This window comes from Mustela erminea, chromosome 2 (genome assembly GCF_009829155.1).
Source record: "Mustela erminea isolate mMusErm1 chromosome 2, mMusErm1.Pri, whole genome shotgun sequence".
NCBI lineage: Eukaryota > Metazoa > Chordata > Mammalia > Carnivora > Mustelidae > Mustela > Mustela erminea.
The window spans coordinates 161384644-161401526 of record NC_045615.1 but is presented as its reverse complement, the minus strand read 5'-3'; the positions used below and the strand labels follow the sequence as shown (position 1 = coordinate 161401526).

The 16883-nt window shown below is 45.6% G+C and overlaps 1 protein-coding gene across 2 annotated transcripts in view; it reads right to left on the bottom strand.

Annotated features, from left to right (window-relative positions):
• Positions 1 to 7373: 7373 nt before the first annotated feature.
• ANXA3 (annexin A3) overlaps positions 7374 to 16883 on the bottom strand; it is a 45821-nt gene continuing 36311 nt past the window's right edge. For both annotated transcript variants that reach the window (XM_032334690.1, XM_032334691.1), the window contains exons 11-13: positions 15926 to 15984; positions 14431 to 14553; positions 7374 to 7774 (exon numbers count right to left, since the gene is read on the bottom strand). In XM_032334690.1, coding sequence (XP_032190581.1) covers positions 7715 to 7774; positions 14431 to 14553; positions 15926 to 15984 — 242 coding nt within the window. In that variant the 3' untranslated portion in view covers positions 7374 to 7714. The remainder of the gene's footprint in view (positions 7775 to 14430; positions 14554 to 15925; positions 15985 to 16883) is intronic.

Genomic DNA, 16883 nt, shown 5'->3' with positions numbered 1-16883 from the left:
TTATTACAGTTTACTGCGAGAGCCTCCCATGCGACTCCTCACTTGTAACCCTCCTCTCCCCTGGAAATTCTTCCACTTTCGACTTTGTAAAAGCCACAGACACAGGCAAGCTCTGGCCTCAGAGAAGGGCTGACCTTCTGGTAGATAAAACTGGCATAAAGCTGAATTTGTTGAAACTGGAAGAAACACAGTACCAGTAAATCAGTTTATACGCAAGCAATCAGTACTTGCTTTGCTTTAAGAGCCCCACGAGAGACGGACCGAGAGTGCGTGGGAAACAGCTACGCTTGTCAGTTCGCCAGGGTAGCGGCGAAGAGGGATCTGGGGTACTTTCCATGGTTCATAAAACGCAAGGTTACAGGGGCAGGAAACTGCCGAGAGGTCTGCTTTGTCTTCTTCTCTAATTACGAACTAGGAGAGTTAGCTGTACGACCTCCGCAGGTGCCCCGACGGACGGACTGTAAGCAACCGCAGGTCTTCTGACCCGAGCCCGAGCCAGGGGCTAAGGGCTCGCGTTTCCCGAGGGCGCAGGAGCCGGCAGACTCCAGGCTCCTAGCTTTGCTGGAACTGACTCACTGCAGCCTCACACCGTGGCTCTCCTGGCTCTACAGGTAAAGAAACTGAGGCACGGAAACGCTCAGGAATTGGCTGCCTCTTGGGTCACATAGTTAACAACACGGGGACAGGAACTAAGCCTAGGGAACCTGTCTTCAGTGCATGTGTCTGATCCCTGAATGCATAGATGTGACCCAAGAGCACTGGTGTCGGCGGGCATTTCCCTTGAAGACATCCAAGGCCAGTCCCAGAGTTACCATCCCTGCGAGGGACTGAAAGACGCCTCCCTTCTTGATTCTGCAAGGGCTCCTCCGCCGCGGCCTCCCATCTGCTGGGCAAGTCCAGCTCCGGGCGATGACCGGACCTGCTGTCGACTGAGCTAATTCTGCCCGTGCCCTGCTTCACTCGGCCCTCGCGGCAATGGGTAAGGCAGAGGCGGTCATGCCCAAGCCCAGCACGGAGGGGCCGAGGGTTTAAGTATTTGTCAAAGACTTCAGCAGAGAGGGGAGCCAGCGCTTGGATCTCCTTGGGTCGGACTCCAAAACCTCGGCTTCCGAGACAGATGGTAGAAATCAGAGGTTGTCAGTGTGATGTGAGATTAGAAAATGGAAAAAGGAGAAGATACACATATGGAAATTCTGAGTGACACGATTTTAGCACTTCCTTCAGTACGCCCTCATCGATAGGCTGGAGAACGTCCTATGCTCTATCCGCATTTGTCAGCTCGCAGCTCCTGAGGAACAGACTCGATACCCCCTCACTGCAGCATGAAGCACACCAGTCTCCTGCCTCCAGCAGATCCCGCTCACAGCGTCCAGGACTCTCTCCGGTTTGCTCATTTTCTCCTCTTCCCAGTCCCTGGGGACTAAACTTAGCCTGCACTGAGATGCCTCCCATGTGCTTCCTGAGGCGGGTGACCTGCAGAAGACTTAATCTACATTTCATGTCAACACAGATGGTCTTAGGAATCGTGAGGAACAGAGGATTAAATTAAATGATCCATATGTTCCATTAAGAACTTTTCAGCAGCAATAAGGAGCCCCGGACATAGCAAACACCCCACAGACAGTACCACGAAGATGTTTCCGAAGAGTTCAGATTTGGCCTAGATATTCTGAAGCAATTAAACTAGGTTTTGCCTTTGGGACACGGAGCCACAGGGTCCACTTTGAACTCGACCTGCCACCTTGTGGAAATTGAAGGCAACAAGAAACGCGGCCTCTGAATGTCGCATGGTTAGAGTAATATGATCTACACGAACATTTACTGAGGGCTTAGCACATGCTACGAACTGTGCTGAACGCCTTTTTTTTTTTTTTTAGGAGTTTATTTTATTTACTCAACAGAGAAAGAGAGAGATCACAAGTAGGCAGAGAGGCAGGCAGAGAGAGGAGGAAGAAGGCTCCCAGCTGAACAGAGAGCCTGACGTGGGGCTCGATCCCAGGACCCTGAGATCACGACCTGAGCCAAAGGCAGAGGTTTAACCCACTGAGCCACCCAGGCACCCCTGCTGAACGCCTTTTAAATGCTTTCTCATTTACGTATCAAAATAACTTTATAAGGTAGGACCTATCCCGACCCCCATTTTAAAGTGAGGAATATGTGGGTTTGCAAAGTAAAGTATCTTCCCGAAAGTCACACATTGGAGAGCATGACCCCAGGGCCCAAGCGCTGAACCGTGGCGCTGCTCTCTGCCCTATCCTGCCCTCTCATTCTCCCGTAGTATTACGATCCTTACACAAGCACTGGAGGTCGTTGGCAGGGTCACTTACAACAACCGGAGAGGGCCGTGTTCCATCACAATCATCCGAAACATGCATTTAGCACCTACCAGCGGGTCCAACGGATGCGAGGCCAGAAGAATGGGAGCAGAGGGTCGCAGCGGGAGAGCTTTCCCGGGCGCGTCTCGTTATCTGTGTTCCTCTCTCTCTGCGGTGTCTGTCACGGATCGTCACCCCGTTCAGGTTCCCACCTTCCTCCTCCTCACTTACACAGAGAACCAGCGGGCCTGGATTCTGAACCTCCGCGTCTCTGCTGCGCAGCCTTGGGCCAGCAACCTACGCTGCCCGGGCCTCATTTCCGCCGCTATAAAATGGGGATGCTACGGATACATACAACCATGCTCTGTTGCACGAAGTACTTAAGACAGAGACAGAAGTTACTTAAGACATAAATAAATACATTATTTATAAATGAATGACGAATACATGAGATCCACAGTCTCTAGCACAGTGCTCGGCACATTGTCAGTGCTGATTCAATTCATACAACAGGGACTGACTATCCTAACCTCAGTCCTACAGTCCTTCACCCATGTGAAGAGCATTTAGTACTTCGGAGGACAACCGCATCCCTGTTTCCTGTGCTGCGGACACCGACCTGGGGCAACTGGCAGGAAAGGCCCACTGTCCCATGTCACACACCACTGTCATGAAAACAGATTGTGCGCCCACTTTGAATAGGGACGTGGGCTAGGAATCTAGGGATGTATAACACACGCATTGGTACCCACAATGGTTCAGTGGGTGGCGTTTTCTATGTCAGAGCACACAGTCAATCCCCGGGAAAGGAAAGGTATGAGATAACAGAAAATACATATAGATTCGTCTCTACTCCGGTCCCTGGCACAGAACTCTTAAAACTCTTGTCATTTCCTAAGTGAGAAGCGCATCGTCTAATATGTGATCTTTGCTAATGAGGAGGAGACTCTGGGCGGGCTCCGGATGGCTCCTGGATGAGGGCTGTGAGGTCAAACCAGGACTAGAATGTGAAAACGGTCATCCCTGCCTCCCACTCTCTTGAGAGGGAAGAACGGCCAACGACGGGTGAGTGATGGCCGTGCCTACGTGGTGACGCCTCTGACCGTACGTAGTCCCGAGAGCTCCTGGGCTGGTGGACACACGGAGGTGCTGGGAGGAGGGCTCACCAGGAGATGACGCGGACGTTCCCCGCGCCTTCCCACGGACCTCGACCTTCCCTCCGTCTCGTTGTTCACCTGCATCCTTTTTCATACACTTTTGTAATAAACCAGTAAATGTAAATAAATAGTTCCCTGGGTTCTGGGGGTCAGTCTAGCAAACTAATCGAACCCAAGGAATCTCTGATCTCTAGCTGGTGGATCAGACGCACAGGTGATCACCTGCACTCATGGTTGACATAGGAGTTGGGGACGGGGGTGCACCTTGTAGGACTGGGCCCTTTGCTCTGAGACCTGATGCTAGATCCAGGCAGATAGCGTCAGGGTGAGTTGAATTGTAGGACATCCAGCTGGTGTTGGAGATTGCTTGTTGGGACCCACCTGTATCCCCGACATTGGAAATTGGTGATCCGTACCTCTAGAGAGAAAAATCCACATTCTTCCTAGTTTTGTGTTTTTCCTTTTACACTCGGCCCTTTACTGACTCAAGATGAAGGCTACTACTGTCGTCACAGCGAGGCCCCATCGTTCAAAGAAGCCAGGGGGGTAGGGAGCCAGGGAAATGTATGCTTCCCTACTTCCTTGAGAGCAACTTTGTGGCCTCCTAGAAATTATATTTATGACATACACAATGGAATGATACACAGAAGTCAAAATAAATAAAATGGGTGATAGGCAACGACATGGCTATCAGTTAGCAAAATAATTTTAAATGAAAAAAGTAAGTCTCAGAGATTACATAAACACAAGACTCAGTTAGTAAGGAAAAAATTAAATGGAAAACTCTATCAAAAGAAAGCAAGGGGGCAATCAACATGGGATTTGGAATGGGAGTTAGGTCAAGTAGGGACGTACGGGGAGGCTTGGGGGCACAGTCATGTGGTTGGCAGTAAGTTGTTGTAAAGTCTCAGTGTTCATGTGGGGGACAGTTTCCAAAGGGCTCACCGCATTATAGACATCGGGAAAGAGAAAGAAGAATGAGCGGGAAGGGATGACGAAGGGAAGAGAAAACGGTGTGCGGGAGACCGCCAGGGAAGCAGACCCCTGTCCAGAGGAAAAGAGAACAGTTCATATCGAAACCCGAAGAGGGCGGAGAGTTCTCCATGACCGTGGAAGATGTGGGCAAGACTAAAATCTGGTATTGCCATTTCAGGAGTTCAGCCTGATGTTAAGTACAGGAGAACCTACAGGCATTTGAACTCACTGCTTCTCCAGAAGTCCCGCCACCCTGGCCAGCTTCACAAAATGCTTCTCCCTACGGTGATGGGTAGCTTGGAAAAAGTAATGTGTCTATCGGTAAAATTTCTGAACTTTTTCCAAGCCTGTCTCTACTGTAATGGTACTAGTTTCCTCTCCCGAAGCCCGGGAAGCTGAGAGAGGTATACCTACAAAGGGTTAACTGACTCCCTTAAATTCCCTTCTGGAGCTCAAATGCAGAGAGGAAAAGGAACTTCATTCATCCAAGAGAGATTTATTACACGCGTTTTTATGTACCAAGCGCGTTCTAAGAATTGGGCCTAGTGCAGTGAATGCAATGGTCAGAAGTCCCTGCCTTCGAACCGCTGACGCAGCAGGGCTGAGAAGAATAGCGACCTCGGGACAGGATATATCCTATGGCCAAATAGCGGAGTTGGCTCTGTGGGTTTAAATCCTGGCTCTTCCGGTGGGCAAATTACTTAATTTCTCTCCGGTTCCATTCCTGTATCTGTGAGTTAGTCGGTGCACTGTCAACTTCCTTCAGGATTAACGGCTTCATACACACTACGCTCTTCCACATGGCGCCTGGTACACTGTAAGTACTCAAGGAGTAGCAGCAACGACTTCTTGCTTGGTGAGACACTCACTCCCTAAATCACTGAAGCCAAAATCATGGAGCAAACTGGACACCTGACTGCCTTGATTGCTAGATTCTACAGATTTTAGTTCTCAAGCATGTACGTGGGTTTTTGTTGTCCGTTGCCATTACCCTAACTTAGGCTGACCCTTCGTGACGTGATCATAGAACGAACTTGCCAAGGGGGCTCCTGCCTCTAGCTTTCTTCTCCCAGACATTTTTCCCCCCTGGGCAAACATTTGACATCATTTCTCTGGTTGAAATCCTCCTGGAAGGGCACTTGGGTGGCTCAGTTGGTTAAGCTTCTGCCTTCAGCTCAGGTCATAATCTCCAAGTCTGAGTCTAGCCCTGCATCAGGCTCCTGCTCTGTGGGAGTCTGTTTCTCCCTCTGCCTGCTGCTCCTCCCTCTTCCCACTCCCCGATCCTGCTCGTGCTCTCTCTTTCTCAAATAAATGAATAAAAAAACTTAAAAAATTAAAATCTTTAAAAAAAAATGGGAGGCCTGGGTGGCTCAGTCGGTTAAGTGGCTGCCTTCGGCTCATGGGATCGAGTCTCCCACCAGCTCCCTGCTCCCCATCAGTGGGGAGCCTGATTCTCCCTCTGCCTCTGTCTCTGCCTGCTTGTGCTCTCTTTCTCTGACAAATGAATAAAATCTTAAAAAGAAAAAAAAAAGGGAAGAAATCCTCCTGGAATGCTCCTTCCATCCAGGACTCTCCCTTGCTTATAAACTCTTCAGCACGAGACCGTTATGATCCGGCTTCCGGCCACCAGTCACCACACCCCCGCCTTCCCCTCTGAGCTTCCATCACACTGACCTTTGGGTAGAAGCACGTACACGCTGCGCTGGTTCCTCCCTCTGTGACTTTGCAAGTGCTCGGAGCTATCTGGAGAGCCTCTCTTCTCTGTCTTACTGGTGGAGTCCGTGACCTCTGAGAGGCTGGATTAGAGCCAGCCTCTGTACGGCTTCCCTCTTGCACAATACCATTCCCTGAATGTGCTCGGTATGTCGTGTTGTGATTAAATGCATGTGTCTCTCTCCCAAAATAGATTTTGAGCTCTTTGGCAAAAGCAAATGAGTCTTGGTCTTCTTGGTCTATCCAATACGTCCTAGCACAGGGCTTGGGGCACTGAAGCCTATTGAGGAACGGTTGCAATGCTGTTGTGATCATTTCGATGTTGCCTGGCAGTCATGAGAACGTGGAAATTGAACACTTGCCCCGTCCAGGCGCAGGGCTAAGTGCTTTGAAGGCGCTACCTTACTTAATCGTTAGAAAGCCCTAGGAGGAAGGTAGATGCTAGAATTGTCAGCATTTTACAGATGAGAAAGCTTCAGCTGAGCAGACTTTGGTAGTTCCCAGGGTCACAGAACCGGCAAATGGTAGGGCAGGAAGTCAAAACCACATGTGTCGGACTCTAAATCCTGGTGCTTTGCTTTCTCTGTGCATTTTTGGAAACACCAGAACAAGAAATAATTTGTCTGTCCTTCTGAAAGGTCTCGGGATGTTTGCCAGTGGAATGCACTGATTAAAAGCCTGGACTCCTATGTCCCAGTTTCTGTGGCTCACACGTCCATCATTTCTACTCCAGTCCCGACCAGTAACTGCAACCTCATATGTTTCACGTTAGTCAACACACTTCGTCTTGGGTCACTGGCGAAGATAACATGAGGGCTTTTTTTAAAATGCAAACTTATTTTAGAGCAAAAGCAACCTTAGAAAATCCATGCTACAAACCCATTCTGGGAAAGTAGAATTTAGCACGAAACGACTCCAGTTCGTGCTTGCCGTTCTGACGGGAAGTGGTTAGACTCATGGCTCAGCAGATGGCTTTGGAGGGCTGAGCTCTTCTCCCGCGATGCCACGCCTGGAGCGTGATCACAGCTAGCGAGAGCAGGCCAGGATCCCACCCCGCCTCATTCTAGTCTTTTCTTAGAGATAAATGCGATTAATAAGGGCATAGATAAAGCAGCAACAGCTTTTATAACAGAAATAAGTTTTAAAATATCATTGATTGCTGGAGACCAGGCACAACACAAATGTTGGCATTTGCTGAAAACAAGCAGACACATTTCCTTTCACAAAGGCAACAACTTTTATTGAGCCTGATTACACAGTTCATGTGTTAGAATTCTACAAAGATTATCACTTCCTAAGCAGAAAAATAATTCGTGTTGTATTAGCAGATCCTTCACACCATTTAAAAATTTCATGTATGAATCAGTACGTGATGCCGACGTGCTCTGCTGTAATCACTGTTTGCTGTTACTACGGAATGATGGAAATGTCGGTTAGGAAAACGCTCTGCTGTGTACACTTGCTTCTAGTTTTCATACTCTGAGAAAGGAGTGAGTAGAGCTGTTGGAAAGGCCCATCGTGGGCACAGCGACCTTCAGAGACGAGCTTCTGGACTCAGTCGTCTCCTCCACAGATCTTTAAGAGTGTGACTTCATAGTCTCCAGAAGTATCCGACTGTAAGGAACAGGAGAGGACAGATGCAGCATAAATAACGAGGGACCAAAACGGAATCAAATCTCACGGCTCCAGGGAATTCACTGGGGGGAGACTCGCGACCCAGTTCATTCAGGAAGACGCACCTGGAGTTCGTCTTCCTTCAGACCTGAGGGGAATTATTTTCCAGCCTCACCTCTTCTTCACAATATGGAATGTTCAAATTCTTCCTCACTCATTGCAATTAAAGTTCAATTTGGGTTCAAGAAAATAAGATGGCATCAATGACCTAACACTACATAATATTACTTTCCCAACACAACTTTTCAAACTGGTAATTTTAATAATATTAATATCAAACACTTGCTCTTCTCGGAGTTAACTAATCTTATAACCCTTATAACTCTACCTGGTAGGTACCCTAAATATGTCCATTTAATGAGAGATGAGAAAAACAGAGTTTAGGAGCCTTGCTCCAAGTCCTTTAGAGAATAAGCAGCAGAGGCAGGATTCAAAGCCAGAAAGCCTGATGCCTTCACGCCACGCGACCTCGCCTGACTTAGGAAACTGGAACAGCCTACATTCCCGGAGAGGACTCGTCTCAGTCCCTTTCCCCAAAGCGAGCCAAAACCCAACGTGGTTCACAACAGACACCACGTGAGATTGAGGCTTCATGTGCAAAGATGCCATATTTGCTGTGCAAAACAGGTAAACGTTTTACATAGCACCAGAGGGAAAACGTGGCTTTTAATCTAGACTGACTAACACCCTCACATTATTCTTATTTTATTCACAGCATCTCAAAGAGCGAGCACTTCTTCTCGCTTAAGTTTCACATCGGGATACATCCGAGAGTTGGCAGGAACGAAAGGACGCAATGAACAGGGTCATTGAGAGAAGAGGTTAGGAAGCGCTTTCACAATGAGGTGCAAAAGGCATTAATATACATTTTCCTGTTCGGTACAGATTGCAGTTCTTCCTCTGCTGGGTTTTCAGAGGCTTGCGCTGCCATATGTTATAATCTCCGGAACCGCAGATAAACCAACTCTGTGTATTAAAACAGCTCCCGTTAGCCATCTCTGACCAAGCTGCGAACAATTTCTCGTGGTTCTATCCATTAGGCAAGAAAATTCATCCAAGTAGCTCGACAGAGCTCTATCTAAATTCTGATCCACCTTCTAGTAAAATAGCTCTTCTATTTATATGGCATTTTAGACATTTTATTATCATGAAAAAAGTCAATGTATTTTCAGAACCTTTGAATAGAAATTATGTCTTCCTAATTAGGCCATATTAATTGCTCTCAAGAAACGGATGTCTCTGCCGGCATAGTTTCAACAGCGCTCCTAGCCGTCCTCTCTTCTCCCAACCTTGACCCCACCGTTTATCCCCCACATTGAAGCCACCTGCCAATCATTTCTTTGCAGTGTTGTTTAAGTTATTCCTTTTTCCATTCTGACCGTGACAAATCAACTCTAGGCTTGCATCACTTGTCGCTAGTTTCCTTGGTTCTAGATGCATCAACTGTATTCTACAAGGTGTTCATTCTTCCTGCTCTGCGAATCACGTCCAAGGGCCACCATGTCCATCAGGCCCTTGCTTTGCCCGTAAGTAGAGCCGGCTCTTCCTCCTTCCTCCCCAGCATCCTTTCCTTTGTCTCTTTTGCAGGCTCATCTTCAGCTACCCAGTCATCAACTGTGAGTAACGCTTAAATCTCAATTTTAAACTTTCTACTCTTCTCAATCTAGATTTTCTCCAGAGAGGGTTTTCATGCATGTCCAACTACTCTGTAACACAACTGGCTCTGGAAGTATATCTCATGCCACGAACTTCTGACCCGACAATTCTACTGATAGTTTCGAAGACATCTCTAACTCAACGAGTACAAGACCAAACTCAGGAACTTTCTCTCTCACTCTCAAAAAAGAAAAAGAAAACGAAAATGAAAACCTAAAGCCTGACCTTGCAGAGGATGGCACCACTATCTGATCCCAAGTTAGGAACCCAGGAGCCATCCGTGACCCCTTCTCTTTCTTGTTCCTTACAGCAAGATAGCGCACCAAGTCCTCTAAGTTTTAATTCCTAAATGTCTTTTGAGTCTTTATTCTTTGTTCTCTTTGCATTAGTACTCTGTATTACCCAGTCACAGCCCTTCCAGTATGACTAATAAGATAACTCAGCACCCCCGAATCTCCTTTCTTATGTCCAACTCATTCCCTGTAGTCACAGGGATCTTTTAAAAATGCACTTCTGATCATGACACTACACACTTAAAATAAAAATGCTCCAGTGTTTTAGGGCAAAAGACAAAATCCTTAAACCCTGCCCAAATGGTCCTGGTGATCTGGTCCCGCAGGCCTTACTTTCCATCATGTTCCCTTTCCATGAGATCTTTCCACTGAAATTCCTTTTCCTTTTGTTAGTATGCTCTACTGACTCTCCGACCCCACAACCCCTGTCTGTTCTTTTTCGATCTGAATCATAACTTCCTCATAGGAGCTTTTTCTATAGGTCAGATCCTCCTATCATATGGTCTTACAGCACAGTATCTCTTTCCTTTACATTTAACATAGTTGTAATCTTACATTCCTCTGTGATTCCATAAGGGCAGGAAGCTTTTTGTTTTCCCCTTTGCTTGTAACTGTAGCTCTGAGCCAGGCACATAATACGCATTCAGCAAAATTTTTAATTGAATGAATGAAACACAAATTCTGGGATCTCCAAACTCTCTTTTGACTAAATTCATCTCACCACTTGGATTTTCTTTTTCAGCATTCCCCAAGGCAGACCCCTTAATCGATCAAGAGCCTTACTACTTCCTTCCACCTTTCCTTACCATATGCACATTCCTAAAGCATTCACTTGAGACCCTGCCGAGCAACATAGCACCTGCCCACAGGAGGCATCAACAGGAGCTTAGTAAATCTGAAAGGCAGGATCAAGACCCATCTGCCCAAGAAACATTCCCTATCTAATCCCAAACTTCTTTACGCTCAATTCATAGGTTAGTGTCCTCCGTACCGTACACAATCTAGTATTTCACTGTGTGCTGTCTCATACTATACTATTTATGCTATCCTCAAATCTCCACATAGACTATGAGTTGAGGACGGCCACTGTGTTTTTCCAGTAAAGACCCTGGAGTTGTACCATCTATTAAAGAGCGACTTAATTTCTTTGCTCAATGAAAACTACCGAGGAAATGTAATTTCATCCCAATTTTGTATTAATATCTTACTAGTAGACAGTAAGAGATATATTTGTTTTTACCTGCCTTCTCCCTCTCTCCTTCCTCTCCCAGGCATCACCTAGGGAAGGTGTTAGTGAATGGAGAAATGTCCAAAGTATGGGCAAAAGGCAGAGGAAGACGGAACCAAAGGTCAGATGATGTACAGAATGGAACTCTGGTTCCCAAATCATGGAAATTTAAGCATCAAAAAGATCCTATTCATCAGTATTGAAATGTAATGAGGTTATTTAATATTTTATACCTAATAATGTGTATTTGTTTGTTTGCTTGTTTTTTTGCAATGTGATTTGTGCTTTTGTTGTTTAAAAATTCTTTTCCCTGCTTCCGGGTCACAAGGGTAATTCTTGCATTTTCTTGGATTAACTTTCTAATTTTATCTTTTATAGTTTGGTTTTCAGTTCATCTCCAGTTTACCAGTGATGTAGTTATACAGTTTTATTCTTTGCTGTAGAGCCAACCAGGTTTCCCAATACATTTTTACTAAATAATCTGTCCTTCCTCTACTGATTTGTGGTGCCCCCTCTAGACTGTGAGTTTCCAGAAGCAACTGCATTTGTCTCTGAGGTCTCCATTCTGTTCCATTGATTCACGCGTCTGTTCTCATTCCAAAATGACACTTAACACGATTAATAACTGCTTTGTATTATGTCAGTTTCTAGTAGAATGAGCCCTTTCCCTACCTTTATGCTTTATATTTACGGTCGATTAGTCATGACTCTTCATTCCTTCATATCAATGTTACAGTAACTTAATCAAGTTCCACAAGAAACCCAGCTAGAAGGTTGATTGAAATTCATTTGATTCACAGCGACTTGGACGAATAACTGAACCTTTATAATATCCTATCACATCACTCAAGTGCATATCCACTATCTCTCCATTTATTGACATGTGTTACGGCCTTTGTGACAGTCTTAATGTCTTCTCCATAGAGTTATGTAGTCTTGGTCAGGTGAATTCCTGGATAATTTATAGTTTTTCACTTCTATTTTGAATGGTATCTTAATTTTGACAGTGTAAGAGATACTATTGATTTTTACAGGTTGGTCTTTATTGGGCAACACTGCTGAATTTTTATTAGTGATGATAAACTAATTCCTATTGATTTTTCTAGAAAGATGGTTGTATTTACTGAAAATAATGAAAGCTTCAACTCTTCTGTTTCAGTCTTTACACATTTTTTTTTCTTCATTTCCAGTACTGTCTAGGATCTTAGTCCTCTGTAAGATAGTATGAGGTATATTGGTAGTAGTAGTAGTATAGTATTTATTAGTATGTTGGGAGCATTGTTGTTCCGGTCCCTATTTCAAAGGAACTGCATCTAAAGTTTCTCCACTGAGTATAATAAGTCTGCGTTTGCTGTAATATGTTGGTATGGAAGCTTTATCAATTTAAGGAGGTTTGCTTCTATTCTTTTTTTAAAAAAATATTTTATTTATTTATTCGACAGAGAGAGAGATCACAAGTAGGTAGAGAGGCAGGCAGAGAGAGAGGAGGAAGCAGGTTCCCTGCTGAGCAGAGAGCCCGATATGGGGCTCGATCCCAGGACCCTGAGATCATGACCTGAGCTGAAGGCAGAGGCTTAACCCATTGAGCCACCCAGGTGCCCAGGTTTGCTTCTATTCTTAATTTGGTGACATTTTTTTTTAATCATAAATAGGTATTGATCCCTTTCAAAAGCTTTTTCTGCAAAGATTGAAATAATTATATAATTATCTTTTATATGTGTGGAATGTGGGCAAACACATTAATTAATTTTCTGATGCTGAGCCGTCCTTTTATTCCTGGGCTAAACCTCACTTGATTTTGATGTGGTATTTTTTAAATAAACTGATATATTCAGTTAGTATTTTACTCTTTGTTATCTATGTTCATAAATGAAATGAATTTGCAATTTTCTTTTTCCTCTGTCTTTGGAATCAAGATTCTACTAAATTCATGGAATTAACTAGGCAGGTTTCATTTTTCCTATTTTCTGGTCCAACCTGTGTAGACAGGAATGTCTATTCCTTGAGAGTTTGGTGAAGTTCACCTGTGAGTCTATGTGAGCCTGGGATTTGGGGGGAGAAAGGTCTTTGACTTCCTTTTTCATATGTTTCACGCTTGTTGATCTAGCTCAAGCTCTCTTTTTTTTTTCCCCAATCCAATCTTAACATTTCATTGTTAAAACATGCACATTAGGTGATAGAAATGAAAAAACCTCATGTAATTTTAAATTACATATTGAATTCTTTAGCAATGGATCTTTCTTTTCTATCAAGATACGCATAGCTTAGATGTGTCCTAATATAAGCCTCAATGAGCCAGCCCTCGGGTTAGGGAGAACTAATGGTTAATTTAATTTTCTAATTTGCTGAGGGTGAACTGAAGACCTTGTGTTTCAACCTTGTTACGGGCAATCTTTATAAAATGTATGAGTCTACTTTTCTGCCTTAGTAAGTACAATATGGTTAATGTTATTAATCTTCCCGTGTTGATTGAAACTATTGTAATGTGTCAGAATCGATTCAACTGCATTGAGCGGGAGCTGAGGAAATCCTCGCTAAGCCCTGGGCGCAGTCTGAGGGCTGCCTCTCTGAGTACGTTCCTGATTCCAATGTAAGCATGTATGTTTCCTGCAAAGGTTTAGTGGCTGAAAGAAAAAAAGGATTTGTTTTGGTGAATGAATCTAGTCGATTCAGTGATGTGCAGACGGAGAAGGTTGCTAATGTTTACCGAGATGACGAGTGTACTTACGTCTGCCTCAGCCATCCCACCGACCCACGAGAATTTATCCCTTTGATACACCTGTACCTGATGGAACTTTGTATGCGTATCACAGCACTGTTTATAACAGCAAGAAACTGGAAACATCTCTTGACATGGCAGGGGCAAATACATAAATAACAGAATGATATGTCGCTATTGAAAGAACGAGAAAGTTCCTGTCAACTGTAAACTGAAATAAGATGTGCTCCAAAGTACAGAACCATCCGTATCCTGCGTAAAACAAGAGGAAACTGGACTCTGCTGAAACTAACATGACATTGTTTGTCAACCAGACTTGTGGTAAAAATAGGAAATTTAAAATGTGTATTTTCCTTTCCTTCTCTTGTCATCAAGAAAAGCTGAAATAAATGAAAATACCATAATATCCAAAACAGGTAAATAACTCGCAAGTACAATGCACAAAAGAAGAACAGTTAATGGCCACTAAACCTGAAAAAAAAAATGTTGAGTGTCTATTATGTGCCTGGGATTTTAGAGCTAAAAATAATCACCATCTTTAGGAGACATTTTGTTATCACTATTTTAAACTCAGAAAACACATTTATGCACTGACAGGGAGAGAGAAAACTCAGTCACATATCTCCACGTTTTAAGGATTATACAAGATGAGCGTGGAGAAAGACAAAATGTATTCTGCTATTTTTAACAGGAGACTTACTTTAATTGCCGAGTACAGGGAATAGCCATAATGCTTCTTAAACTCCGCTCGAATGTCCAAAAGGTCCATTTCTGATCTGGAAACCAGGATTCGGTTCAGAGTGAACTCATCGGTTCCAGCACCCTGTGAAGAAACAGGTGTCCACAGGACGAGCGTCCCGGGTCACAAGACAACATACAGATTTGTATTTGTGGGAAACACGACGGCGCACAAAATATTCAGCCACAGGGACTCTTCTTCACTCGCTTGTCATCAAACTTCATCCTTCATAGATTCAAGAAATGTTTTTTGAGCGCTTACTCCACGCCACCACCGTGCCAAATGCTGAAACCAGAGGTGAGAGCCAGGCCTTCCGTTCTGTGAAGGTCACACGACGGAATCCAGCCCGTGGGGTACTGAGTCCTATGGGAGTGGACGCTGGGAGGGCCGAAAGCAGACCACGGATTAGGAAGGGCCTGCCTGAGAAAGCAGTGTTTGACCTGGGGCCGAAGTAACCCCCCAGAGGAAGAAATCTACTACATGCCGGACCCGGCTCCATGCACTGGGCATACGGCAGCCGACGGCTCTAATCCTACCGCGGCTGGCACGGAGGCTACGTTGTCATAGATGGAGGGGACCAGAAAGAAAATCAACACGTTGGTTATATAAACAGTCACAAGAACCACGGAGTGGAGTGTGACCGAAAGGAAGCCAGTCCTCCTGTTCAGTCGCGAAAGACCCCTCTCGCCCGGGGACCTGAGAGATGAGGAGGAGCCACCAGAGGTCGACCCGGAGGAGGTCCATCCCCGGCAGAGAGGACAACACACGCAAAGACTCCGCTGTGGGAAGACAGCTGGCTAGTCAAGGACAGAAAGAAGGCCCAGGGGCCGAGGCATAGAGGGCAAGGCTGGGGGCGGGGAACGGGCTAACTCCAGAGAGTCGGGCGAGGCTAGTCACTGAGCAGCGACGGGACACGGGACAGCCCTCGGTGGGGGTGAGGTGGGGGACATGATGTGTTCACTTTGGACATAACTTTGAAGGCACATGGGCACCTCCATAGGAAATGTCCAGTAAAGAGACGGAAGTAAGCATCTTCTAATGTGCCAGGCTCAGGCCAGGACCTAGAGATAGAAAGAACTAGAAAAACGCCTGTACTCAGGGACCTCATCATATAGCAGCAGAAGCAGAAGGGAAAGCGCAGGGTTTCTGTGGCATGAAAGGCCGCTGACTCAACTTGGCTGATTTTAAGAAAGACGCTGGAGAGGCCACTGGGCTGCATGGGTCAGGCTTGAGGTTTGGGGTTCTACACCAAGTTTTACTGCCTTGATGGACTGTGAAGTAGGGGAGATAATTTAGTCAACTCCTCACTGTACCTGTCCCTAGAATGCTTAGGACATTCACTGTCAGCCTCCGAGACAAAAGAGGACTCCTCCAGGGAGGGGGGGAACACGACATGCCCTCAGTATGATGCAATACTGTTCAATATTCTCCTGCAGGGAGAAACTTGCAGACCCACCTTTAAAGCCTGATGAAGTCTTTCAGCTAAAAAGGCAGGCGTGTTTCTGGCACAATGAACTGTTACAAAGAGGAAAGGAAAGTTCAGTTTCATTGAATAGAAATTGAGTTAATCTACGGTAATATGCTTTTTAAAAAGACTCTTTGCGTCACCGTACTATTCAGCCCCCTCATGACTGCCGGTGTTATTTAGGATGGAGCAGTGAATGCTTCACCTGAATTTCAAAGGCTCGTCACGTCGTCGTGCTCACAGGGAACTTCAGCACAGTCATTATCTTTAGTCAGGGGAAAACAGAATTATCTGCCCAGGAAGCTCCCGCTGCGGCTGGCTCGTCTCCAGATCCCAGAGCAACACCTACGCGTGCACTGAGAACTCCCTGGGGTGGACGCTTGCCCCATCCCCAGCGTCTCTGACTGCTGATAAAGAACTTGGGCTCGGAGACTGCAGAGCCCTCCCGGGGGGGAGCGATCGCCTTATATAACAGTGTTTGTGTCCGCCTGTTAATCCATAGCTCCGGGACCAGCTTCCGTCTGCGCTGGACTCTCTGTTCGATACTCCTGGGTAGCTCGGCCAAGACGGAGAGACCTAGAGTTCTGACCTGAGCTCAGCTTTGGGGGCTACGGATATCTTCCCCAAATAGCCAAAGAGGGCCAATCACTAAATTTAGTAAATTACTCAATGACTCCATTTTCAAAAAGCCTCAGTAAAAATGACAATAGAAAAGTAATATTTGGGGGGGTGCCTGGGTGGCTCAGTGGGTTAAAGCCTCTGCCTTCGGCTCAGGTCATGATTTCAGGGTCCTGGGATCGAGCCCCGCATCGGGCTCTCTGCTCAGCACGAAGCCTGCTTCCTCCGCTCTCTCTCTGCCTGCCTCTCTGCCTACTTGTGATCTCTTTGTCAAATAAATAAATAAAATCTTTAAAAAGAAAAGAAAAGAAGTGTAATGTTTGGGGGCACC